At 39.9% G+C, this 27,102-nt stretch overlaps 1 protein-coding gene across 1 annotated transcript in view; it reads left to right on the forward strand.

Moving 5' to 3' along the window:
* The first annotated feature begins 308 nt into the window (after window positions 1-308).
* TNS1 (tensin 1) overlaps window positions 309-27,102 on the forward strand; it is a 2,530,757-nt gene continuing 2,503,963 nt past the window's right edge. The window contains exon 1 of the mRNA XM_044075133.1: window positions 309-625. Within this exon, the coding sequence (XP_043931068.1) occupies window positions 596-625 (30 nt within the window). The 5' untranslated portion in view covers window positions 309-595. The remainder of the gene's footprint in view (window positions 626-27,102) is intronic.

Below are 27,102 nucleotides of genomic sequence, written 5' to 3' on the forward strand. Positions count from 1 at the left end.
CTCTGAAGTGCGGACAGAAAACGTGGCCAAGCTGACCATAACTAGGTATCTGGACAGCCAATCAGAGCACAGGAAATGAATGGCTATGAGGGAATGTTTTCAGGAGGGCGAGGGTTTCCTGAGCATGCCTCTGCTGCTATTGTTCTCAGCCCAGCCTTTGCACTGTAGACAGGATACAGTAAGGCATTAGTAGCAAGGCTTTGTTGTTAATAAAGAAACTAAAGCCAGGTCCTGCATTTCTAGAAAGAGAATGAAACCCCATTCTGAGAACTCCTTCCCCTGCTTGCCTTGACAGCCACATCCCTGTGGATGGCACTGATGCCTCTGAAATGGGGTGCTTAGATTATGAGGAGCAACTGATTTTGTTGGTTTACCTGTAGATTGGATCCCCAGGACCAACTCTGCTGTTCACACTACTTTTTATGCAGTGCTGTATTTCTTGATTTATCATTACTGGAGAGGAAGTGATTGGTGAAGCAATGGTTAGAATTTACAGTGGACATTATGACTGACAGCTGGTGTTAATAAGTTCTCAAGAGTGGATAAATTTGAATTTCATCGAAAAAAAAAAAAACTATCAGAGATTGCTTGCAGGATGGAAAGTATGCAACATAGTGATGAAGAGGTAAGAGACTACAGTTCTGATTTTAGAAATTTTTATAGCGGAGAGAGAAACATTAAACAAAGCCTTTTTGCAGTGTGGGCTTTGAAGACATATAGGAATAGAAAAAATTGTTTTAATTGAGCTTACTTTCATCATGTAAACATGCTGTCCTAGTAGAAAGTCTGAATGCGCACGGGGGAAGGAGACTCAATAAAGTATCACCAATACATGTAGCACTACAGTTCCAGTAAAGAGTTAAAATAAAATGAATAGGACATTACTGGAAAACCAGATGTGGAAACTGCTGTTACCATTACTGACATACAGGAAAAGCCTTTCCATTTGAAGTTTGCTGCTGCAGTTACAAAACCCCATTTTCTGCAGGTAGCAAACCTATCTCTGTCATGATTGGTGTGTATTTTCTTTAAATGATTTGTCTAGTTCTCCATTTTATATTTACTTTCCTGCACTGAATTACTTTATGTTTCCTATTATTTTTCCAAGGTACCCCTCACTCAGCAGAAACACATTGTCCAGAGTGACACAGGGCATTTAGTGGTCAAGTGACCTGCTTAGAGGTGTGCGTGTTTGAAACTCAAAGCCAGCCGTCCATAATGCAGTTGCTTAACATTCCAACTTTAGTTGTTAAGCTCTAGTGTTAGTTGTATACATTTACTGCATTTGTGAACTTAAATTGTTTTACATTGATTTTGCAAGCATTTGAGGTAAAGAGATTTCTTTGTCATAATATGTGTTTAATCATATGCATAGGTATTTATGTTTGAATATATACTTTCAGATGTGTGTGTGTGTGTGTGTGTGTGTGTGCATGTGTGAATGTGTGAATGTGTGCTTACATGCATGTGTTCATAGGTTCATAGGTGTGTACTAGGCTAATGGCCCTGGAGCCTTTGCAAGCCTAGCCCATAGGATTACCATGCCATCGTGCCAACCGACCTTAGTTCCCAGTGCGTCTGTCGAGTAGAGCAACTGGAGTGATCCCCAGGATGAATTTTCTATTTCCCATCCTGTCATCAAGATTTCTCTTGAAGAAGGTCAGTGAGATGCTCTGTTTGACATCTATGGGAAGTCAATTCCATAGCATGGGCAGTCTCTGGGTTATGAACCTGTCCCTCCAGTATGCTCTGTTGATTGTGGTAATGAGGTTGAGATCTCTGGAGAATGTGGTGCAGAGGGATTGGGATTTCTGTAGATGTGTCATTTCTAACAGAGGTGGGTCAGACATGGTTTTTTAAGTCAAGCAGAGATCGCCTCTAAGTAGACGATATGAGACAGAGAATAGTTGATGTTTTTTGAGTCTGTCCATATAGGGCAAGTGTTTAATGCCTGGGATCTTCTTTGTGAGGTACTTTTGCAGCCTATCCAGTTGTTGTAGGTGTCTAGTGAGGCACGTGTCAAATGGGGCATTGTACTCGATGACTGGCCTAATAAGGGAAGAGTTGAGGGAGACAATGACCTCTTTCTTCCTGGATGCAAAACACTTAATAATGAGATGTGCCACATAGAAGGACTTTCTGACCACAGTGGCAATATGGTCATCACAAGAGATCTCTTACAATGACGTCTTTGTTCAGTGGACTATCATCGATGTTTTAATTCATGGGAACCGGGTTTTTCCCAAAGGGGATGATGACACATTTTTTGACATTGAGCGTAAGGCCATGGTTCTGACACCAGTTATTGGTCTCAGTGAGGACTTTCTGTAGGATGTCAACATCACTTGGGGAGTTAATAATAGCTCCCAACTTGCAATCTTCTGCGAACCTTGTCAGCCAGAGTCCCTTCGTGTTGGCCTGGACTTCAGAAAAGTAGATACCAAACAGGAGTGGATCCAGGACCGAACCCTGTGGGATTCCACTCGTGACTAGTCGGCTGTCTGACTTGGAATCAGCTACTTTCACACTGTGGGTTCTATCTGTGACAGTTTGCAACCCACCTAGGGATATATGGGTTGATGCCTAGCTTAGTGAGTTTTTCTATGATTCCTGATTGGGGAATGGTATCAAAGGCCTTGGCCAGATCAAGGTAGGCTGTATGAACCACCTTGCTTTCTTCCACAGCTCTGGTGACTGACTCAAAGAAGTCAACTAGGTTGAGCAGGCACTTCATAAAACCAAACTGTGTGGGATCCAGAGTTTGGAGATTCCCTATATCCTTATTTATTAGGTCCATGATGATGCATTCCATAGCTTTGCATATCAGACTCGTCAGGCTAATGGAGTGATAGTTCCCAGGGTCTGTAGTTGCTCCTCCTTTGTGGAGAGGGATGACTGTAGCAGTGCGTCATTTGGTAGAGACAAGGCCTGAGGTGAGGCTGTGATTGAACAGGGCACACAGGTGAAGTGCCAGTTCACTCTGTAGTTCATGTAGAACACAGCCAGGGATATTGTCAGGTCCCATAGAAGCTGTATTGTTGCCCTTGGACAGTGCTGTTTTAACCTGTGCAGCAGTAATACTGGGTGCCTGGCAATTTACTGGTATTGTGATTGGTCCTTTGGGGGGGGGGGGTAAAGTTGGCACTGAATCTGTTGGCCAGTATATTGGCAATATCTGTTGGCTCAGTATAGGAGATACCATTGTGCAGTAGCTCAGAGCAAATCTGGGTACTGCTGTGGAGATTCTTTACATAACTATAGAAGGTCTTGTGGTTGTCTTTACTATCTGATAGAATTCTGTTTTCATAGCTAGCTTTAGAAGATTTGATGAGGGATCTCAACTTTTTGTTGAGGCTGATAAGGGAGTTTTTCCAGTCTTGGGACTTCACCTTATTCTGCATCAGTTTCCTCCTTCTGTTGTAGAGTTTGTTTATGGCTGGCGACCTCCAGATTGGCTTCCTTTTTTTGGAGAAGAGGGTCTTGGTTCTATTGGGTATGGAGAGAGCCATGCATTTGTGTACATGGTCATCACACAGTGCATTGGTGTATGATTCGACAGTCATGCAACTATTCTCCATTTGCATGGGTGCTGTGAAGTTAGCCACCTCTGTTTTGTAAGAGCCCAAAGTTAGCTTTGGAGAATTTTTTCATGACGGTTACCTTTGTGGGGGGGGGGGATTTCCAAGGAGATTAGTTTGTGGTTGGCTCTAACCAGGGAAGAGTTGACTATTGGTGTAGAGCAATGGTTGCCCATGTTAGTAATGACCCTCCAGGTCAAGGATGTTGCTACCTTTAGTGGGGATAAGAATGAGCTGGTACAGGGCATTGAAATTAATGAATTCCAGGAAACTTTGGGCAAGTGTATTGGTACATGAGTAGTTTTACCAGTTAATAGAGGAGTAGTTGATGTTGCTCAGTATGAGAGTGTTAGGTTGGACCCTAATATTCTCCAGGGTGCTTAGGAACATGGAGTGTGAGTCTTGGGACATGGTTGTGGACGTATAGCAGGCTACAACCTGAATCACTGTCTTACCCAATGTTAGCTGCAGCTGAAGTATCTCTGATGTGTTATGTTGGGCTACCAGTCTGGAGGTGTACGCATCCTTTATGAATATGTGTGTGAATGACAGAGACCATTGGGACCAAGTTGTGATACAGAAAATGTACAAAATTACCAGATCTTTATTATTGCCACACATTAATAGTGATTGAGAGATTATTAAATGAATGATCCTGTGCCTTATATTCATTGGGATTACTGCAGTTCGCTAGATGTTAAAATTAGTATCTAATAAATTAATATGCTGGGCTGACAAACCATCTCTTCATTGCTTTGAGGATACTGTGTAACACACAAAGCAGATTGTCTGAGTTTTAGGCACAAGTTTATTTATTTTTTGGGGAGGGAGGAGTTCTTAAAGAAGAAAACAAAGGGCATAGATAATTCCTTTTTTACAAGTTCAAAGGTGATTGCTAGGCTAACACAGCCCTAGCAGACCTTTTTAAGCCTAACCATGGTTTCCCATTTATAAATCAGAGGATAAATTACACTGGGGCATCTAGATAGGTTTAGGTGGCAGAGTATTTTTAAGCTGCCTCTATCCAAAAGGGACATAGATGCCAGTCCAGAGATTCATTTCTGATTCCCCATCAACAGTTTCAGGTTGCATTTGTATAGGGTCAGAGATGAACTCTGCTTCACATGGATAGAAGGTTTCATCAGTTAATAAAATCTATTTTCAGCATTCAGGTCCTAAGGCCAACAAAGAATGCTAATTCTTCAAAATTCAGGTCATATACCTGTGATCCCATTCAGTCATCTAGTCTCTGCTTGAATGTTTTTAATGTTTCAGACATTCTAATGTTAAATGGTACCCGTCCCTCATGTTCTATTTATCTTGCAAATGAGATTCCGATTCTTTAATTGGGTATTTTTAATGCTGTTAGACTTGCAGATGTACACCAGGAAAATCAGCCCTGGATCAGATGATATCTTGTAAGCCAGACACAGACCACTTCTCCGTAGTCTGTAGGAAACTGAGTGTAAAGATAAGGCTTTGAGGCAGTCAACATCTTCCATGTGTTTTACACCTTGTATTCTTTTTGGGAGGAACTTCTGTGGACATTTCAGTTGTTGCACGTGCCTTGTCAGGTACACACCAATGGCACTCAATGATTGGCCTAATGAGGCCTGAGGTTAGCAGAACAATGACATCCATGGACCTGGGTTTTCATACCCTTGATTATAAGTTGGGCACTATAGAATGATTTCTTTACAACAGTAGACACATACTGGACAAAGGACAAATCATTAACCATATATGCTATTAAGTCTCTAACCACTGAGTTTTTCTTTAGTGGTGTGTTGTCTATGTTGTAATTCTCAGGGGTGGCACATTTTCCATAGGATAGTATTACACATTTTTTGGCATTCAGTTTTAAAACATAGCCCTAGCAACAATTATTAACTTGTGGCAAGCCATCTTGGAGAATTTTAATGTACTTGCGGTATTTTATAATTTCTATAATCTTGTAGTCATCTGTAAAGTTGGTCAAACAGAGGCCTTTGACATTAGTTTTGACTTCCAAAAAGTAGATGTCAAAAAGCAGTGGCCACAGCACCAAACCTTGATGGACTCCAATAGTGTCTAACCTTTTTCTGGTGGTAGAGTCCCCTGTCCTGACTTCTTGTGTCCTATCTGTAAGACAGTTGGTGACAGGGGTTTATTCGTAATTTTCTTGAGTTGGTTGGCAATGCCCAAATGGGGAAGAGAGTCAAATGTTTTAGCCAGGCCACAACTGGCAGTGTGTATGATTTTGCCTCCATCCATAACTTTAGTGTCATTCTCAAAAAAATCTACCAGGTTGAGTAGGCACACTCTACTTTTGACAAAACCAAACTATGCTGGATCCAGTGTCTGAAGGTGCCCTGTGTCTTTATTTGTAATATCAATGATAATTCTTCCCATGGCTTTACATATGAGACTAGTCAGACTTCTGGATCTGTAGTTACTTGAGTCAGTATGTGTCCTACTTTTGTGCAGACGGATAACTGTTGCACTCCTCCATTCACTAGAGACAAAGACAGTTAGGAGGCTAAAGTTGAACAGTGATTTTAGAGGGCTCCGTAGGTCATGTTTCATGTTATTCACAAGGCATTCTAGGATATTGTCAGGGCCCAGAGATGCAGTATTTTTTGCCTTGTAGAGCACATTGAGGACTTATTTACCAGTTATAGCCAGGTGAGTTATGACTGCGGGTATCTCTTGGAAGGTGTTAGGGTGTTGGGGGAAGTTGGTTGAAACTGAAGCTAAATTTATAAGCCAGCAGGTTTGCTACATCCGTTGACTTCATATAACTGGTTCCATTTACAAATAGTTCAGCAAACTGTTGTGTATTACCTTTGAAATGCGCACATAGCTGAAGAAGGCCTTGTGGTTGAGAAATATTTGAATAAGGCCATGTAAGAAGCACAGAGAGCTAGGTTGGCAAACCCATGACAGACTAAGTCATGATCTACACAGGCATTAAGTTTACACATATATAGAGATCACGTGCTATGCGTCATTTCCACAGCACACATGAGAGGCAAATCTAGAGTAAAAGCGGCCAGTGGATGAATAGGTGATATCCTTTCCCTTAAGTGGGTACCTGTCAAAATTTTGAGGACTGTAATTTTAGTTTTCAAACTAGTAGGATTATAAGTGCAAATGGTGGAGAATATATATATTAAGTCTATGATTGTAGTATATTGGACTATTTTCCCAGATCCAAAATACAAGAGTATTGATGCTAAAATATATCATCTTTGAGGTAATGTGGGGTGCAGTATCCAAATGTAACAAAGAGTTTCAAAATTTGCTGTTTCTTCAGAATCAAAGTTGATTCATTGATGCATCAGGACTTACAGTATATGGTTTAGCACTTCTGATAGGTAACAACCTTTCCGACTGCATCTTATTACCTGGAATATTCTTGTTGACAAGTAAAATGTAATCGGGTCTATATTATAATAATTCGAAGCTTCAAAACTTTGAATCCCATATGTTCGACAACATATGATCGAATTTGAAACTTCGAATATATAATAAAACATAAAAAAAAAATAAAACTTACCTTAACGCTCCAAGCAGCAAGCCCCCCTGCACCCCGCACGTGGGGTGCTGCGCCCACACACCCCCCTACTTAAATATACCAACTCTGAGATCGCACTTCAGTGCAGAAAAGGAAAATTCTCCCATTCTGCACCGTACGGCGCCATTACATTTAAACTTTAAACTTTTCAAAGTTCGATCATATGGTGTCGACCATATGACATTCGAACTTTTGAAAAGTTTGTTCATGTATTAGGAAGTCAATGTAATCCACCTTATGGTTATGTTCATAAAGTAGTATAAAATCAACTTTCAATGATCTCAAAAACTCCAAGATATTCAGAAGGGGGACTCTAATGGAATGGACTGTGACATCAGTAGTAGCTGTAATAATTGGCTGGCTCCGGCACATTCCAAACATGACATATGGGTAGCCAGCAGTGCAGAAATACAGAAAAAGAAAGCAGATGATGCCTTTTTAATTCATATTAATGTAATTGTCATTGTTTTGATTACAACTATTTTTCTGGCATACAACAGTAATTTCCACTTCCTCTCCTTCCTTGCTTTAACCAGTTCCATGTTTTTTATTCCTCCAGTTCAGTTACTTATCTGCAAAAGGCAAACTATCTTTTTTGTTTAGTCGTCCGAGGCACTTACTCCATTACCTTGTGTTTATACCACACATTCCTATAAAAACACATATCCTCCCACTTGCATGTCACTGAGCTATGCTGAAATGCATAATGTGCAACTTACTTTCCTCCACTTATTCAGGGTACATGAATTGCATTATGGGTGCAAACACTGGCTTATGTGTTTTTTCCCTTGTAAGGTTATCAGTGAATTCCAGGTTGGAGGTTAATAATGCTGGCTTCATTCACTCCATTTCTGAGATGTGACCACGATAATACACGTAGCCTTAAAGAAGAAAGTCTAAGGTTTGTATTGCAGAACTTTTCTCCTTTACATTTTATGTAGCTAGCAAAATGAAATAAAAAAAAATACATGGGACCTAACAAATGATCTCTCAATGGAGACAGTAGCTCCAACCTACTCATCTTCATGAGCGGTATACCAGTATTTTTATCCCAAGGGTTTCACTAAATGCTGAGTTTTATACTTTATGTGGTTGCATTCCAGTTATCTGATTTTGTCCTCCACAGACGGAAGCCCCATTATTTATTTGAATGCTGCCACTGTCTTTCAAGCCCCCCCCCCCCCCACACACACACACACACATTTTGCAGTCAAACCTTGCTCTTAATGTCTAGGTATTCAATTTTGTCTAAACTGCTAGCCATATGAATGGTCAGTTTTTGTATAGCTTTAATGTGGACACTTATTTACAGTTATTTAAAACATTAAATCCTATTTTCATGAGCTGAATTTTTCAGAATTATATCAATGATTGTTATATGCAAATGTAATGACTCTACTGTAGTTCTTTGCAATTCTAGTAGAGCTCTATAAATACACATTAGGACATATAACAGGATTATTTTAATTGCACCTACTTTCACTGAGTAGTTTTGAGGCTCACATTCGTTACAACTTGTATGATTGAAAAGTACATGAGTAAGTGAAGGGTAGCAAGTGTTTCTTTTACCATTCAGTTACGTAGTAAAGGGATTGCGTGGTTGTTTAATTATTAGGTATTCATTGACAGTCAGGATTTAGTGTAGGGAGTATGTAAGTGTATGTTGTTGTTATATCATCAATGTTAGGTAGAAGGCAAGGCTGGTCCAGATAATTAATGTTTTAATAAGCACTGATTTGGTGTGGTTGCAGCTCACCTAGACTGTTGATGGCAGGTATTTCAAGCATTGCTTTTATCCTACTGTTGTGCAGTCATGGAGTTAGTACACACACACACACACACACACACACAGAGATATATATATATATATATATGCATATATATATATATATATATATATATATATATATATATATATATAAATAAATATATATATATGGTTCCCTTCAGAAGGTCGAATGGCTGAAATCTCGAAATGGTCGAATTTCAGAAGCTCGACCTTCTGAATGGGGATCGGCATATAGCGCAGAATGGGAGATTTCACTTTCTGCGCTGTAATGTGATCTCGGAGTTAGAATAAATTAGTAGTGGGGGGTGCAGGGGGGCTTGTCCCCCTACAGAAACACTGCTTTGTGCTTTCTTGCTTTTTTTTTTCTTTCCCTTTCAGAAGGTCCAGCTTCTGAAATTCGAGCATATGGCTTCGGCCATATGCATTTCGAGATTTCAGCCATTCGACCCTCTGAAGGGGAACCATATACATATAAATATATATATATATATATATATATATATATATATATATATATATATATATATATATACATGTTGTGAGGGGGGATTTGTCCTCTCAAAAGTGATGTTTTTAGAATTAGTGTTTTATTTACAGTACATGTTTTGCTTGTTTGATGATTAAAATACCTTTTCAATGGTTTCTTTGTTGAGGCTTGTAGGCAAAGGATATTGGCTCAATTTAATGATATAGTTTCATACATTTGCATGTGTAAGTGTGTGTGTGTGTGTGTGTGTGTGTGTGTGTGTGTGTGTGTGTGTGTGTGTGTGTGTGTGTGTGTGTGAAGAAGTTTGTTAAGGCACATATCAGTAAGTCTGATTTTTTTTTATAAATTTACACAGTTGTATGATAACATTGCTTACATAGAAAGACCGAAGCAGAACTAGTGGCAGGGGAAGCTGACCTAATCAAAACAATCACAATGTAATTTTATTAAGGATTGTTAAAATAAAGCAGTTTGCTATAAGTGTGAAAAAAATGAATGAACAAGAGATGGAACCACATACACACACACATACACACACACACACACACACACACACACACACACACACACACACACACACACACACACACACACACACACACACACACACACACACACACACACACACACACACACGCACACACACACACATTCATTTGCAGTGATCCAAGAGATCTCTGAAAGATCTAAAAAAAAGCTAAAAGTGCATAAAATAGTACACTACACTATCTTGTTAAAAGAACTAAGTGTTTTAGACCCACTGATGGCTTTTTGCACTCTACAGATGAGATGGAAGCAAAGAGCAGTGTGATTTCAATCAAGCCTTATTGCAGAGATACTGATTACTTACAGACCACTCAGGTAAACTTCTTTGAAGTGAATACAGTGCACTGAGTGCTGTAATTATACTCAGAAATTGGGAAAAAAGATAAACTTATTAAAGACACCTAAAGTGCATGACCTGATCTTAAAAGCACTTGGAGGTACTTAACAAAAACTTGTTAAAGATACCCAAATGCTGCTGAGATTGGGCCTTGTTCTAGGATTAATGGCAGACAATACCAGGCCACAAAGAACATTGGCAGAAGATAAGACAGCTTTTAAAAGCTCTCAAAACTTTATTCTGGCACACTTAGGAAGCGTGGTAGATTGGCTTGTTTAACAGCTTTTAAAGCTGTCAGTTCTACACAGGGACATTTCCTTTCTTCCTGCTGTCTGTATGACAGAGCTAAGTACTTAACTAGCTTTCAATGGATATAAAAAAAAAACAAAAAAAAAAAACAGTAAAACACTTTCTGCACCTGCACTTTTGTCTGTGGCTGGAATTATCTGGAGTAGAAAAAGCACTACAAATCATAACCTTTTACCATGCCAAGATTCCACTCCTGAGTTTCACTATTGAGGTGAATTTCTTGACATCCACGTCCATAAGCTAAGTGAAAGAACTTTCAAGTTGCTTTTATTTACTTATTTCTTTTCATAATGAACCATTTATCCAGGAACATAAAGCATTTACAAGATACCCGAAAGATATCCCATAGCTGTTCTAGAAAATAAATAACTCATTTTTCTGGTAATACAACACAAATGACCCTGAGCTTTTGATAAACTCCCTTTATATTCCTGAGTTTTATTCCCAAAATACTTTATGTGTAGTCAGTGTAATTCTGATTAAATTATTTAACTCTTCAGTTCTTCTGGACTGATCGTAAAAACAGACATTTGTGTCTAGTGGCCTTACATGATTAACACTTCAATAGTGAAATAGTTGACAATTAAGAAATATAAATTCTATGTCACTGTAATATGGTAAAAAGCGGTGTGATAAATATTTTCTTGGACATGCTTATGGTAAATTGTCATAATGCAATTATTTTTCTAAAGTCTGCTGTTAAACTCTCAATAAACTCCATCTGGGTGCAGAATGAGCTCAGCATGGTTGGCTATGGCCATGGTCCACTGTCAACACCAATCTCAGTAAATAACAATAAATAACAACATTCTCCGTGAATCTACTATCACCCCGAGGCACACAGTACCACTGGAAGAATCCCTGCATAAGCAAGTATTACGCCATTATTTTACCTTCATAACTTGCCTTATCTGAAGTGAGTATAACTGATAATGGTTCCAATATCAGAAATGGGATTTATAAGCTGCTGATTGTAAAGCCAGTCATTATTTTAATATTACAGGTGCACTTGGTCATTACAAATTGTATAATTGGTGATGTCTGTAGTATTATATAAGTATTGGTCATATATCTGAGTAAAATAAAAGATATTGATTGGCCGTCAGTACTGCTTCAACTCTTTGACAATGCATTTACTGAAGTATAGTTTTGTTTTATTGGTCTTTGGCATTGCTGTTTTTGTCAGTTGTTATATACATCTGTGCTTCTGCTTCTTTCAACTTCACACTGATTACTGTCGACTGCTAAGCTTCAGATACATTTAAATTGACTGTGAGCTGTGAGCTGTTAGAAACTACAGTGTTACTCTTTGCCTTAGGATCATTGTCAAATTCATTACTTGAAATGTTTGATTTGCCCTGTGTCTGAACTCTGTGAATTCATTTAATCATGCCCATTGTGATCTAAAATGTTTGGTTGATTCATTTAATTTTTGATTGGCACGGTTTGAAATATAAGCTTGCATTTTCTCTGCTAGCCTTTGAGCAGCTGTATCACCTTTTACTATCTTCTACTTTATACCATAACTGCCTCAGCCCCTCTTAAATATCTCCTTGGTTTGCTGCTGGCTGGAAGAAGATGTTCCATGGATATGCCATCCATTTCTAAATGTGGCACCCTCAGTGTGTAAAGCAGACCCTCTTCTCTCCGTCCTGTTAACTGAATGACACATCCCCTCTTTGCCATTTAGGATCTGACATTATTTTACTTTGTCTTTGTCCCATCTAATTCGAAGGATGTGCGTACATAGGCCTGTAGGTTTGCTTTTATAATCTTTTGCCTCAAACCCATCATAACTTCTGTTACTGCTTCCTGAATTCATGTCAGCCTTCAGATTAGGCAGAACTTCGCCACTCTCATTGTAGTAAGAACATTGTGTCCATTTCCCCACATTTCACATTGTGAACTATATATATATATGAACATGGCCCTTTCCCACCAAATGGTGTTTAGTTATTATTATTATTATCACTCTCTGCTACTTGTCTGTCTTGCATAGTACAGACCCTTGAAGGAAGAGCTATCTCATTTGGTTTATCTTCCCAAAATGCAAGGACCTCATCGACTAAGCTACTAGTTGACAAGTTGCAAATGGATGAGGCTTCACTCTGTTAATTTAACTCATGGACTTTCAGTTGGACAATCAGCCTTTGCTACTGAAACTCATTCAGGATGGAGTTTATGTTAATGCATTGACAGAGATGAGATGTGCCAGCCACTGGGGATGCACAAGCCAGTGCATTTCTTTGTGCCAGTCCCAAGCCCGGATAAATGGGGAGGGTTGCGTCAGGAAGGGCATCCGGCGTAAAACTTCTGCCAAAAATTACTGATGCGGAGAACTTTTCATAATTGCATACCGGATCGGTCGAGGCCCGGGTTAACAACGACCGCCACCAGTACTGTTAGCCAACAGGGTGCTGGCGGAAATTGGACTACTGTTGGCCGAAGGAGAAGAGGAGGGTGAAGGCATGCCCGAAGGCAGGAAGATAGGAGGAAGGTTAGGAGTGTAGCAGTGAGGGTAGGAACTTTGAATGTTGGCAGTATGACTGGTATAGGAAGAGAGCTAGTTGATATGATGGAGAGAAGGAAGGTTGATATATTGTGTGTGCAAGAGACCAGATGGAAGGGAAGTAAGGCCAGGTGTTTAGGAAATGGGTTCAAATTGTTTTATCATGGTGTGGATGGCAGGAGAAATGGGGTAGGGGTTATACTAAAGGAACAATATGCCAAGAGTGTTTTAGACATGAAGAGAGTGTCTGACAGAGTGATGTTTATGAAGCTCGAATTTGATGGTGTAATGATGAATGTTGTTAGTGCATATGCTCCACAAGTTGGGTGTGCGATGGATGAGAAAGAGAAATTTTGGAGTGAGTTGGATGAAGTTGTGGTGAGTGTACCCAAGGGTGAGAGACTAGTGATTGGAGCGGACTTTAATGGGCATGTTGGTGAAGTGAACAGAGGGGATGAGGAAGTGATGGGTAGGTATGGTGTTAAGGAGAGGAATGCGGAAGGTCAGATGATTGTGGATTTTGGGAAAAGGATGGACATGGCTGTGGTGAATACGTATTTTAAGAAGAGGGAGGAGCATAGGGTGACGTACAAGAGTGGAGGAAGATGCTCAAAGGTGGATTATATCCTATGTAGGAGGGCCAGTCTGAAGGAGATTGGAGACTGTAAAGTGGTGGCAGGGGAAAGTGTAGTTAAGCAGCATAGAATGGTGGTATGTAGAATGATGTTGGTGATCAAGAGGAGGAGGAGGAGTGTGAAAGCTGTGCCAAGGATTAAATGGTGGAAGTTAAAAAAGGGTGATTGTGAAGTGGAGTTTAGGGAAGAGTTAAGACAGGCACTGGGAGGCAGTGGAGAGTTACCGAATAGCTGGGTGACTACAGCAGACCTAGTAAGGGTGACTGCTAGAAAGGTGCTTGGTGTGACATCTGGACAGAGGAAGGAGGACAAGGAGACCTGGTGGTGGAATGAGGAAGTACAGGAGAGTATACAGAGGAAGAGGCTGGTGAAGAAGAAGTGGGATTGTCAAAGAGATGAAGAAAGTAGACATGAGTATAAGGAGATGAGGCGCATGGCAAAGAGAGAGGTGGCGAAAGCTAAGGATAAGGCATATGGAGAGTTATACGAGAGATTGGACACTAAAGAGGGAGAAAAGGACCTGTACCGATTAGCTAGACAGAGGGACAGAGCTGGGAAAGATGTGCAGCAATTAAGGGTGATAAAGGATAGTGAGTGAAAGGTACTCACAAGAGAGGCGAGTGTGTTGAGTAGATGGAAAGAGTATTTTGAGAGGCTGATGAATGAAGAGAATGAGAGAGAGAGAAGGTTGAATGATGTGGGGATAGTGAATCAGGAAGTGAAACAGATTAGCAAGGAGGAAGTAAGGGTAGTTATGAAGAGGATGAAGAATGGAAAGGCTGTTGGCCCAGATGACATACCAATGGAAGCATGGAGGTGCTTAGGAGAAATGGCAGTGGAATTTCTAACTAGATTGTTTAATGAAATTTTGGAAAGTCAGAGGATGCCTGAGGAGTGGAGAAAAAGTGTTTTGGTACCTATCTTTAAGAATAAGGGTGATGTGCAGAGCTGCAGTAACTACAGAGGGATAAAACTGATTAGTCACAGCTTGAAGTTATGGGAAAGAGTAGTGGAAGCAAGGTTAAGAAGGGAGGTGATGATTAGTGATCAGCAGTATGGTTTCATGCCAGGAAAGAGCACTACAGATGCAATGTTTGCTCTGAGAGTGTTGTTGGAGAAATACAGAGAAGGTCAGATGGAGTTGCATTGTGTCTTTGTAGACTTGGAGAAAGCATATGACAGGGTGCCTAGAGAAGAGTTGTGGTATTGTATGAGGAAGTCGGGAGTGGCAGAGAAGTACGTAAGAGTGGTACAGGATATGTACGAGGGTAGTGTGACAGTGGTGAGGACTGCAGTGGGAGTGACAGATCCGTTTAAGGTGGAGGTGGGATTACATCAAGGATCAGCTCTGAGTCCTTTCTTATTTGCAGTGGTGATGGACATGTTGACAGATGAGATCAGACAGGAGGCCCCGTGGACTATGATGTTTGCAGATGACATTGTGATCTGTAGTGAGAGTAGGAATCAGGTTGAGGAGACTCTGGAGAGGTGGAGATATGCTCTAGAGAGCAGAGGAATGAAGGTCAGCAGGGCTAAGACAGAATATATGCGTGTGAATGAGGGGGAGGGTAGAGGAATGGTGAGGATGCAAGGAGTAGAGTTGAACGAGTTTAAGTACTTGGGATCAACACTTCAGAGTAATGGTGAATGTGGAAGAGAGGTGAAGAAGAGAGTACAGGCAGGGTGGAATGGGTGGAGAAGAGTGTCAGGAGTGATTTGTGACAGACGGGTACCAGTAAGAGTGTAAGGGAAGGTCTACAAGAGGGTAGTGAGACCAGCTATGTTATATGGGTTGGAGACAGTGGCATTGACAAAAAGGCAGGAGTCAGAGCTGGATGTGGCAGAGTTAAAGATGTTAAGATTTGCAATCGGTGTGACTAGGATGGATAGGATTAGGAATCAGTATATTAGAGGGTCAGCTCATGTTGGACAGTTTGGAGACAAAGCAAGAGAGACGAGATTGTGTTGGTTTGGACATGTGCTGAGGAGGGATGATGGGTATATTGGGAAAATGATGCTAAGGATGGAGCTGCCAGGTAAGAGGAATAGAGGAAGGCCTAAGATAAGGTTTATGGACGTGGTGAGAGAGGACATGCAGGCGGTTGGTGTGACAGAGCAAGATGCAGAGGATAGGAAGAAATGGAAAGAGATGATCCGCTGTGGCGACCCCTAACAGGAAAAGCCGAAAGAGAATGATGATTGACAGAGATGTGATGTCTGAGGACTTTTTAGCCTTTTATATTTTCTCCTTGATTGTGTGATTGTGCATTTAGTATGTTTAAGTGAGGAGATGTGAGGAGGCAGAGTAACCTATTTGTCTAGACTGTATTGTTGGTCTAGCTGTTGGCTGTCACAAGCATGGTATGCTGGAGGTCTTAGATTCAAGTCCCAGTTTAGAGCTAATATTATCCCTTTACTTCTGTGACTTTATCATATGTCACTTTGGTTTTAATGGGTACTAGAGGCAGTTTGGAGTAACTATTTTATTAATTGCTGGAGAACCTTTTAAAAACCTGAGTAGAAGTCCTTAAGCGGAATGCAATATAGATCACTGAAAGCATAGGTCATTGAAAATTGTACATTTCTTATTAAATTTTCATTTTCTTCATATTTTTTTTATTAGTTTAGACAGTTTGTCCCCAACTGTTGTAAGAAATAAACTGAAATTAGATACAAATTTATTTAGCTTTTGATGTGTTCTGTTTCTGGTTAAATGTGCCTGTCTCTAGATTTAGAATGTGTGTTGTAAGTGTATCTTCTTCTGCTCGTGTTTAGAATCACCAAGATACACTTGTCTTGAATGTATGAATATGCTCCTGCACAGGACTGGTTTGTATGTGGGCATGGGTGTGTGTGTCTGCATATCAGAATGTGCAAATATTTATAAGTAATGTAGCACTAAATCAGCCTAAATTCTGTATATTTTTACTTGCTATGCAATTATGTATACTTTGGGCAAATATTCAGCAAATAGTGTCATGAGTCACACCAGTATGTGTAAAAGTTATCTCTGTTGAAAAGGCAAACTGAAGCCAAAATAAGTAAAAAAAAAATGCATTGTGTGGCAGGTGGCAAATGATAGAGGAATTGTAACAGTAGAATGTTATTACATTCCTAATGATATTCATGATGATAACAACTCCAGTGTTTGTAAATATAATGAGCACAGTCTAGTAGAACCTAGAAAATTATCAGAAAAATCTAAAAAGAAAGAAACTGTTGCAGTTACAGAAAAAACTAAACATTTATTTTATTTTACATTTGTTGACCAGGCTAGTCCAACTGGATATATGTCCATTTTCAGCAGAGACCCGGGGAGAAAAGCTCCAACCATAGACATAGAATGTACATTACATTTATACATGAAAGATGCATATTGTGAATTCATTTGAATAATATGCTAGACTAAACCTATACAATGACATAAAGTCTGACATGTTAAAGCATACACAGTTCATGGGCTAACAGAAACATTCAATCTTAGTACAACAAAAAAGTATCCTTGAACCTAAGGATATAGGAGAGTTAGTCAGGGTAAGTACAGGGACATAGTCAACGTGTTTTGAAGTACTGTTTAAGCTTATTTTTGAATAGGGTTATTGAGGAAACCAAGGTAAGATATGTAGACAGTGAGTTCCAGGTTTTGCCAACAGAGTTAGAGAACAAGGAGTCTCCGGATGTGTTGTTGATTTTAATTATTTGTACTAGTAACCTTTTGGATGAGCGTAGGGTCTTAAGGTTGTTGTATGGGGTGATAAGGTTATTATGAATGGGATTGTTATCAGGTTGCTAAAGAATTTTATGTGCAATTATAATTTGATTGTATTATAGTTGGTTAGGCAATTCTAACCATCCTAATTGACTCAAGTTATGACAGTGGTGGGTTCTGTATGCAGCTCCAGTGGCAAATCTAGCAATGCTATTATAGGAGCTTGCCAGTTCGTTAAGGTTATTTTTCCTCAAGTTTGTAAATATGGGGGGCATAAAGGAGGGTAGAAAGTAGGTGGGTGCAGGCAATAACAGTCCTAGCTAGTGGGGTAAGGAAAGCTTTAATCCTGTATAGAGAGTCAAGTTTTTTATTGACTATTTTTATAGTATGGTTAATATGCACATCAAACTTAAGGTTGTTATCAATTAATACCCCTAATAGTTTGGTGGAGGGATCAGGAGATATGATGGTGCCGTTGTTTGACTTAACAGTAAAGATAAGTGGGGAGGACCTATGGGTTGGAGGGAACAGCAGTAATTTTGTTTTCTTAGGATTCAATATGAGTCAATGGTTAAGGAGACAGTTTTCAACTATGTTAAACACATTTTGGTTTAGAGTCTGTAGATCACAGGGGAAGTAGCTGAGCATATTAATGCGGAATTGTCTGCATATTGAATACAGGTAGCATGTGGAATGACTGAGTGCAGGTCATTAATAAAGATTGACAATAGGAGAAGTCTTATATGAAACGTTGTGGAACACCAAGGGTAATGGGAAGATGGGTTGATATCTTGTTTTGCCATAGAATAGCCTGTTGTCTATCATTTAGGTAAGATTGGAACCATTGTATAGCCAGATCTCTAGATATCTAGAGAAAAGGATCTAAGTATGTTTATGAGTAGTTGATGGTTTACCATGTCAAAAGCTTTAGAGAGATCAATAAAGAGGGCAGAGGAAAGAATGTTCTGTTATTATTGTGATTTTTGTTAATGGCATCAGAAAAAGACAGGAGGGCAGAGCTGGTGCTGTGAAATGGTCTAAACCATGTTGAGAGTTGGCGAGTAAGTTGTTTTGGATAAGATAGCTTAGCAGTTGTCTGTGTATACATTGCTCCATGATTTTAGCTAGGGGTGATAATATAGCTATGGGTCTATAATTAAATAATTCATTGGAGTTGCCATCTTTATGCAGAGGGATAATATGAGCTATCTTCCAGATAGAGGGGATGGAACCTTCTGTTATAGTTCTATTAATCAGGATGGAGATGGGATAGGCTATGGCATCCACAGGTTTTGCAGATATTCTGCAGGTAAGAGATCAGCAGAAAGGGAGGTTGGTTTAAGTTTCTTAATAAGGGTTTGAACAAGGGATGTGGGAAAAGGTTGAAGGTGAAAAGAGGGTTGAGAGCTGGGTATAGAAGTAATAGGACTTGAGCCATCAGGCGATAGCTGGTTGGCTAGAGATTGGATGGTTTCAGTAAAGAAACTGTTAAAAGTATTGGCAACTTCTTTGGGACTATTGTGGTTAGTGCCTAAGGGGGTCAGAGTGGTGGATTATCCTGGGTGCAGGAGTTTATTGATACCTGCTCAGAACTTTTGAAAACAGCAGACAGTAGACAATCTACATAAACATTTAAACCCCAGGAAATCATGTTTTCCTGCTAAATCTTTTAACTGCTGAAGGTTGGGAAAACTGAGTATGACAGCCTAGTTTAAGGATGAAGCAAGTACTGCTTTCCTAAAAGAAAGCTTTCATTTTTTCATATTTTATTCTAAAAAAGACCAGCAATATTGCCCTCATGTCAAATGTAGATTCACTGTAAAAAAAAGGTAGACAAAAAAGAAACCCTCAGCTGCTCACCAATAGCAATTCCATGTAAGCTATCTAATCTAGATGGATGGTATTTTTTCCAGAACAAATTCTGTATTTTACCACTGCTGTTTTATAAATGACTTCATCCTCAGGGAAATATTTATCTAGTGGAATTACTATCAATGCTAAAAAGAAAACACAAATGGAGCAACAAAAAACTGATTAATCAGTGCTGTGTCCTTTTTTTGAGATTAAAAACTCTTTGCCTTCTCTTAGCTGCCTTAGACATTGCCAATTAATACCAATAAAATTACAGGTTGTGGACATACCTCTCAACTGTACAGATTTTCACAGATTGTCCAGATTTTTGCCTCATACTTTTAGTCCATGTTTTCATAAAACTGGGGTTTTCTGGCAAATCCTTGGGAAATCTTTGAAGACTGAGGTCCGAAAATAATGACAGATATTTGAGTTTCAGACTTTATACCCTCCAGAAAATTATGTTAACCCAAAACATGTTATTCCATCAACTTTCTAAGTTTGTAAGAGGAATATTTAAAAATTGTCCCTATTTTTGGTCCTTTGTCCCCCCATTATTTATGGCTTTGTCCAGATTTCTTGCTCTAAGAGGTTGAGAGATATGGTTGTGGATAAAACAAGAATGCAATTATTTTCCTCCAGCAAACTCCACTGCCGCAGGTAGGCCAACAACCAGGATTCTAATGAACTTTTTTAATTATTGCAGAAAGGCGAACCCTTTTCTGAATTCTCTTTCTCTGCTCAAGTCGGCTGCACCTGATACTTTGAAAGAAACCCGGGTTGCTTTTGATTTTTCTATGCAAATTAGACGAATGAAAGAAAAGGGCGGCAATCAGTTTCCATTGAGAAAAATAAGTAAACAAAAATCCTTCAGTCAAAACAGCAGTTTTTGTTTAACACGACAGGGAATGTGTAGTCAGAAAAAGGGTAAAATTCATTTAGAAAAGTAATACTATTCCTAGGAGCTGGCCTGTTTACAAGACAAATGCTAGTGCTAGGAATACATTCTAGACATATGAACTTGCAGATTACAGGTATTTTCAAGAAGCAGAACTCTTCTCAGTCCATTAAATTATTTATTAATATGTTTTGAATTGCTAAAAAGATGTAAATGACACTCAAGCACAGCATATAAAAATAGACATAGTTCACCATGTGGATCGGGCTGACACTAACTTTGTTCTATAACATAACTTCCTGCAGAGTAAAGCTTCTCTGTTAAAGACACAGATTTACTATTAGGCAACAACTTCTGTGCTTCAAGAACTACCCACTCAAGTGACTGACAGAAAAAAAAAGTGTTCTCCATAATTAAAAATCTACTTTATTAAAAGGAATTCAGTCACACTTTCCAGCAATACTTAAAATAACCTAAAAGGAAGTTTCCTTTTCCTTCATTTCTCCTAGGGAGCCTGACATGAACTCATCACCAATAAAAATCATAAAATAACAATTCAGCCCCAGTATTTAGTATTTAATGACTGGGGATGTTTTCCATTCAAAAAAATTGTGTGTACATTTGTTTTGCTGTTGTTGATTTTGAATTGCATTATTGTTTATTTATTTTTCATTGACTATCTCAGTAGATCAGGCTAGCTTAATATAAAAGATAACTGTATTTTCTATACTATTTTTATTTACCCATTCAACGTCTGGATTTTAATTAGCTTTTGTTTTTGGGTGATATTGGATTATTTTTTTTGCTGTAATCTAAAGGTAATGTTTGCTTATGACTATTTTTTATTCCTTTTTTAAATGTTAATGGTGTTTTACTACAAGCACGTATGCCCAAATCCCTATAAACCCACTGTCCCAAAGCCAGTAACACAAATGTCTTCAAGCTTGGGTAGTCTGACAGTCATGTTTGTCTATGAATATGGGCTGAGGCAAGCAGAGCTACTGCAGCTTACTTGAACCCATTATTTTAGTGCAGGCAAGGTAAGTGTGACAGCCATGAGGAATGGAGTGGGAGGAGGATTTTAGGGTTAGGGAGCAGGAAGGGAGTTTTGGAGTAAGTTTAGAGATGGGAGTTGTAGTTTTAGGTTTATGGAGCAATTGGGAATTTTAGGGTTAGGAATGGGAAGTGCAGTTTTAGGGTAAGGGTACAAGTATTCAGGTTTGGAACTGGGTGGGAGTTTTAGGGTTAGAGTTAAGGTTCTGGTGGGGCTATACAGTTTATATAATTGGGTTTTGGGAAGGCTACATAGAAACTGAAGACTGACCTAGTGAGAGTTTGAGCATTTGATTTTTTGAGCAACTGGCAGCATACTATTTATAGGATCATAGGTGTGTACTAGGCTAATGACCACTGAGGCCTTTTTAAGCCTAGTCATGGATCCTAAATCTATGACAAGTTCTGGTAATATTGATAAATGTAAGCAAGGGATTGGGAGGTGAAACATTTACAAGCAGGGGCCTCGGAGATGGAACCATTTACAGGCAGTCTGTGTCCATTTGAGATATAGGTATCAAACTAGGGATGAATTTCCTATTCCCCATTCAGTTGTCTAAGTTGCACTTTAATTGTACTATGGAGAAATTCTGCTTCACATGGATGGGAAGTCTGTTCCAGAGAAGGGGTAGTCTCTTAGATATATACCTGTCTCTCCAGCAGGTCCTATTAAATCACGGGAAAATTTTAAGTCTTTATTGTGAGTAATTCTGGTGCTGTTTATTTTGCAGATATGCAGGAAGCCCATCAGAGTGTGGTCTGATGATGCTTTGTTTCTCAGGCATAGAGTTCCCCTCAACAGCCTATAGGGGACAGAATACAGTGATAGGGCTTTGAGGTGGTCTGCCTAGGATATGTTATTTACACCCTGTATTTTCTTTAGTGAGGAACACCTGTGGACATTCCAGTTATTGGATATGAGTGGTCGTACCTGTATATACCTATACCAAAAGGAGCATTGATAGGTCTGATGAATGCTGAATATAGTGGAACAATGACCTCCTTTCACCTAGATGCCATACCTTTATTTATAAGTTTTACAACATAGAATTATTTCCTCACTACTATAGACACATGATGGTTAAAGGCTGTCTACATGTGTCCACAAGACCCTGACTATTAGGTCGACTTTTAGGGATGTGTTGTCAATATAAAACCATTGTCATAGGTCAGCACTAGGCTAACTGTCGCTGTGGGCATGGCTTCCTGTTATAAGCCTAACCATTTTCCCTTTCAAAGGTGAGAACCAAGCTCTGTGTGTGTCTCTGAGGTAAACACCTTAACCATTATTCCAAATTCCATCTACAGCTATTAACTCATGAGCAGCTGTAGCAGACTCTGTGAATGACCTAAGCCATCCTATAAATGGGATAGGTTAACTGGAGCACAAAAATAGAAGCTGGCTAGGCTTAAAATGGGCTGCAAGGGCAGCTACCTTAGTATTTACTATTAACTTATAAATAAAAATATTTATGATATCTAGGTTCTGTTATACTTGTTTGTAATAACGTCACTTAACTGAAGATAAATGCCATTTATTAATTGCCTGTAGAACCCTATTAATTGTCTGTAGCTTCTATTACTTTATAAAATAACAACAGTAAAGTAAAGTAAGCTGTAAATTATGAATACTTTACAATTTTGATTAAGATGACCACTTAAAGTTAACTATTATAATCAGATCAATTTATATACATTTTTAAGATGTACTTCTTATTTTACAAAGTTACATTAATGTATTTAGAAATTTAACCCTAGTCCAACAATCCAAACCTTGATGTTATAATAGTTAATGGCCATGGAAAAATAGATTTTTTTGCAGGCCTGTGATTTGATTGACTTCTGGAATGGTAAGTGCACAGAACAGCACAGCAGGACTGCACTACTAGTTATCTTCACAATTAATAGACAGATGTGCAGACATGAAAATACAGTCAGGATGTCTTTCCAACCATATCCTCATAGCTATAATATTCAGTTCTCACCCAAGAGGGCTTAAACCCTTTTATGATAGCTTTCAAAATCTACTTTTCAATAAAAAAAATTCAAACCAGATTTCTGGGAATTTTTAGGAAGTTATTTTTCAAAATAGATATACACACACGCGCGCGCGCACACACACACACACACACACACACACACACACACACACATATTTTTCTAAAATATAAAATAAAAAATGAAATCTGAAGTAAATTTACTAAATGATCATTATATTTTTGACAAATATAGCTAAGTTTATTATAGAATTAATCAACAATACCCTTTTACTTTTGGAATAATGTGAATTAATACTGAAGAAGTTCACATTTTTCAAATGTGTTTGGAAAGAGTAGAGATATAAATGTATCAGATGTATTAAATAAGGAGGGACTAATATTACATACTCACAAAAGACAAATATAAGCTTTGAACAGTACTTTGAAATCATAGTTTCATAGTTTAGTACTAGGCTATCTGCCCTGGGGCATTTGTAAGCCTAGCCATAGTGATGTGGCTTTCACCACCCCATAAAATGGTACAAAATGCACAGAATAGAGTTAGAATACTGTGCCTCTGTCTAGTAGTGACACAGTGAAGGTCCCCTTATATAATAGAATTAGTTTACTGTGCCCCTGTCTAGTAGTGACACAGATGTGACCCCTGGGGTAAACGTACGATCTCCCATCCACTCATCAAGATTTCTCTTGAAGAGAGTCAGTGAGGGGCTCTGCCTAACATGAACTGGGATCTTGTTCCAGAGCATGGGAAGCCTCTGGGTTATGAATCTCTCCCTCCAGCATGTCCTATTCATACTTGTGCCGAGGTTTAAGTCTTTAGCTCTCGTGGTTCTGATGGATTTGGATTTTTTGAGGTGGAGCATGTCCATCAGTTCCTGATTGGACATGGCCTTGTACGTCAGGCAGAGATCACCTCTGAGCAGGCGGTATGCTACTGAATAGAGCTGGAGTTTCTTTAGTCTGGCAGAATAAGACATATGTTGGAGACCCTTAATCCTCTTGGTGAGGTACTTTTGTGGTCTCTCCAGCTGTTGCAATTGCCGGGTGAGGTACATACCAAATGGGGCATTGTACTCAATCATGGGTCTGATGAGGGAGGAGTATAGGGGTACAATGACATCCTTGGATCTGGATGTGAATCCCTTCATGATAAGGTGTGCAAGGTAGAATGTTTTTCTAACCAGTTTGGCAACGTGGGTGTCAAATGAGAGGTCACTGTCGACTTGGGTCCCTAGGTCTCTGATTACTTTTTCCGTACTCAGTGGGTTGCTGTCTATGTGATAATTTGTGGGTACTTTGTTTTTCCCAAAGGGGATGACTATACATTTTTTGGCATTTAGTTTAAGGCCATGACTCCGGCACCAGTTGTCCGTTTCTGTGAGGCCTTTTTGTAGGAGGTATGTGTCCGCTGGTGTATCGACTATGGTGCCTAGTTTGCAGTCATCTGCGAACTTTGTCAGCCACAACCCTCCCATGTTTGCTTTAACATCTGAGAAATAAATGCCGAACAAGAGGGGTTCCAGGACAGATCCCTGTGGGACACCACTTGTGACTGGCTTTGAGTCTGACATTGCTCCAGCAATTTTAACCTTATGGGTTCTGTCCTTTAGCCAGTTTGCAACCCATCTAGTGACATAAGGGTTTACATTTAAGCTGTTGAGCTTATCTATGATGCCTGAGTGGGGTATTGTGTCGAAGGCCTTAGCCAAGTCCAGGTAGGCTGTATGGACTGCTTTGCCCTCATCAATGGCTCTAGTGACTGTTTCGAAAAAGTCAACCAGGTTCAAAAGGCAGGATCTGCCCTTTACAAAGCCGAACTGGGTGGGGTCAAGTGTCTGTAGGTCCCCAATGTCTCTGTTTATGAGTTCCATAATGATTCTTTCCATAGCTTTGCAGACCAGGCTGGTTAAGCTTATGGGGCGGTAGTTCCCAGGATCTGTAGAGGTACCCCCTTTGTGGAGTGGGACCACTGTTGCTGTACGCCAGTGTTCAGGTACATATCCTGTAGTAAGGCTAAGGTTAAATAGCATTTTTATGTGTGGGTTTAGCTCCTCTTGGAGTTCACGTAGCACGCAACCCAGGATACCGTCAGGTCCCATTGATGCTGTGTTTTTAGCTTTGCTGAGGGCGCCTCTCACTTGGACATCTGAGATGACAGGGAGATTACATTCAGCTGGGATAAGTATTTCTTCTTTTGGGGGTGAGGGAGGGGAGAAATTTGCACTGAACCTGTCAGCCAGAATGTTGGCAATATCTGTGGGTTCAGTGTATTTTTTGTTGTTGTGAACTAACTCTGAGCATATCTGAGGGTTTCCGCCCAGGTTTCTAACATAGCTGAAGAAGGCTTTGTGGTTATCTTTAGTGTCCTTAGCGATTTTTCTCTCAAAGTTGGCCTTGGATGTTTTATGAGAGAACGTAGTTTTCTGCTAGTGTTGATCAGAGATGTCTTCCCTTTATGGGATTTTGCTCTGTCGTGCAGTAGCTTCCTTCTTTTGTTATACAATTTGTTTATGGCTGAGGTCCACCAGACAGGATGCTTGCCTTTGGTGGAGAGGGACTTGGATTTATTTGGGATTGCATGATCCATGCATTCTTGGAGATGTCCATAGAAAGCATTTGTGAAGGATTCAGCATTGTGGTATGTGGTATCCACTGGCCCAGTGGGCTTAAAGGATACCATCTCAGTCTTAAGAAGAGTGAAGTCTGCTTTTGAGAAGTTTTTCACTGTGGTCTTTTGTGCTGGGGGTGGAGGTGGGATATGTATATCCAGGGTGAATAGTTTGTGGTCAGATCTCACTAGTGAGGGGTATACCTCCGGTGTGGAGCATTTTGTCCCCAAGTTTGTGATGATCAGGTCTAGTATATTATCTCCCCTAGTGGGAGAGGTGACTAGTTGTTCCAGTGCATTTGAATTTATGAATTCCAGGAACCTTTGGGCTAGGGTGTTAGGGCTAGAATAATGTACCCAATCTATGTTAGGGTAGTTGAAGTCTCCCAGTATGATGGTATTTTGTGATACATTCATATCCTCCAATGTCTTCAGGAAGGCTGAGTGGGTTTCCTGAGATTGGGAGGGTGGTCTGTAACATGCTACCAGTTGTATAGAAGTTTTGCCTATGATTAGTTGCACCTGTATGGTCTCCGATGCTTCATGTGTTGCTACTAACCTGGAGGTGTGGGTGTCCTTGATGAATATGGACACTCCCCCTCCCTTTGTGGTTCGGCCCGGGTTTTGGTGCCGGAAAGCATGATACGAGGTATAGCCTGGTAGCGCTGGGGTGCTCTCAGGAGCCTTGAACCAGGTTTCAGTTACTGCACAGACGTCGATGTTCTCCATACTGAGGAGTGCATCGAGTGCCTGCATCTTGAGATTTAGACTTCTGGCGTTGAGCAGCATTACCCTTAGTTTTTTCCATTTTTGTTATCTAAGGAGGTGGGTTTGTCTTTTGAGCCTTGCCTAAAAAGGCACTATGGGGTGGCAAGAGCCTTAGCCAATATCCGGAAGCCCAGTGGTGACAGGTGCAAGCCGTCCCTTGCGAAGCAGCGTGGCTTGTCCAACATGTCATCCCAGGCAGACAGACATTGGATCCCCTTAGAATGACACCAGTACTTGAGCCAATTATTAAAGCTGATCATCTTGTCTTTGTATTGTGGCATCATTCTTGGTGAGGGCAAGATGCTGCTCAGGGTCAGGGTCATACCAGCCTGGGCTACATAATCAGAGAGCTCCTCTGTGTCTCTTTTCATGTAGTCCAGGGAGGAACGTCTCAGGTCATTCACGCCAGCATGGACAATGACGGAGTCATATTTGTACTTGCTTTGGAGTGACCTGAGTGCGTGTGTTA

The sequence above is a fragment of the Protopterus annectens genome, chromosome 6.part0 (genome assembly GCF_019279795.1).
Source record: "Protopterus annectens isolate FY-2018-M chromosome 6.part0, PAN1.0, whole genome shotgun sequence".
NCBI lineage: Eukaryota > Metazoa > Chordata > Ceratodontiformes > Protopteridae > Protopterus > Protopterus annectens.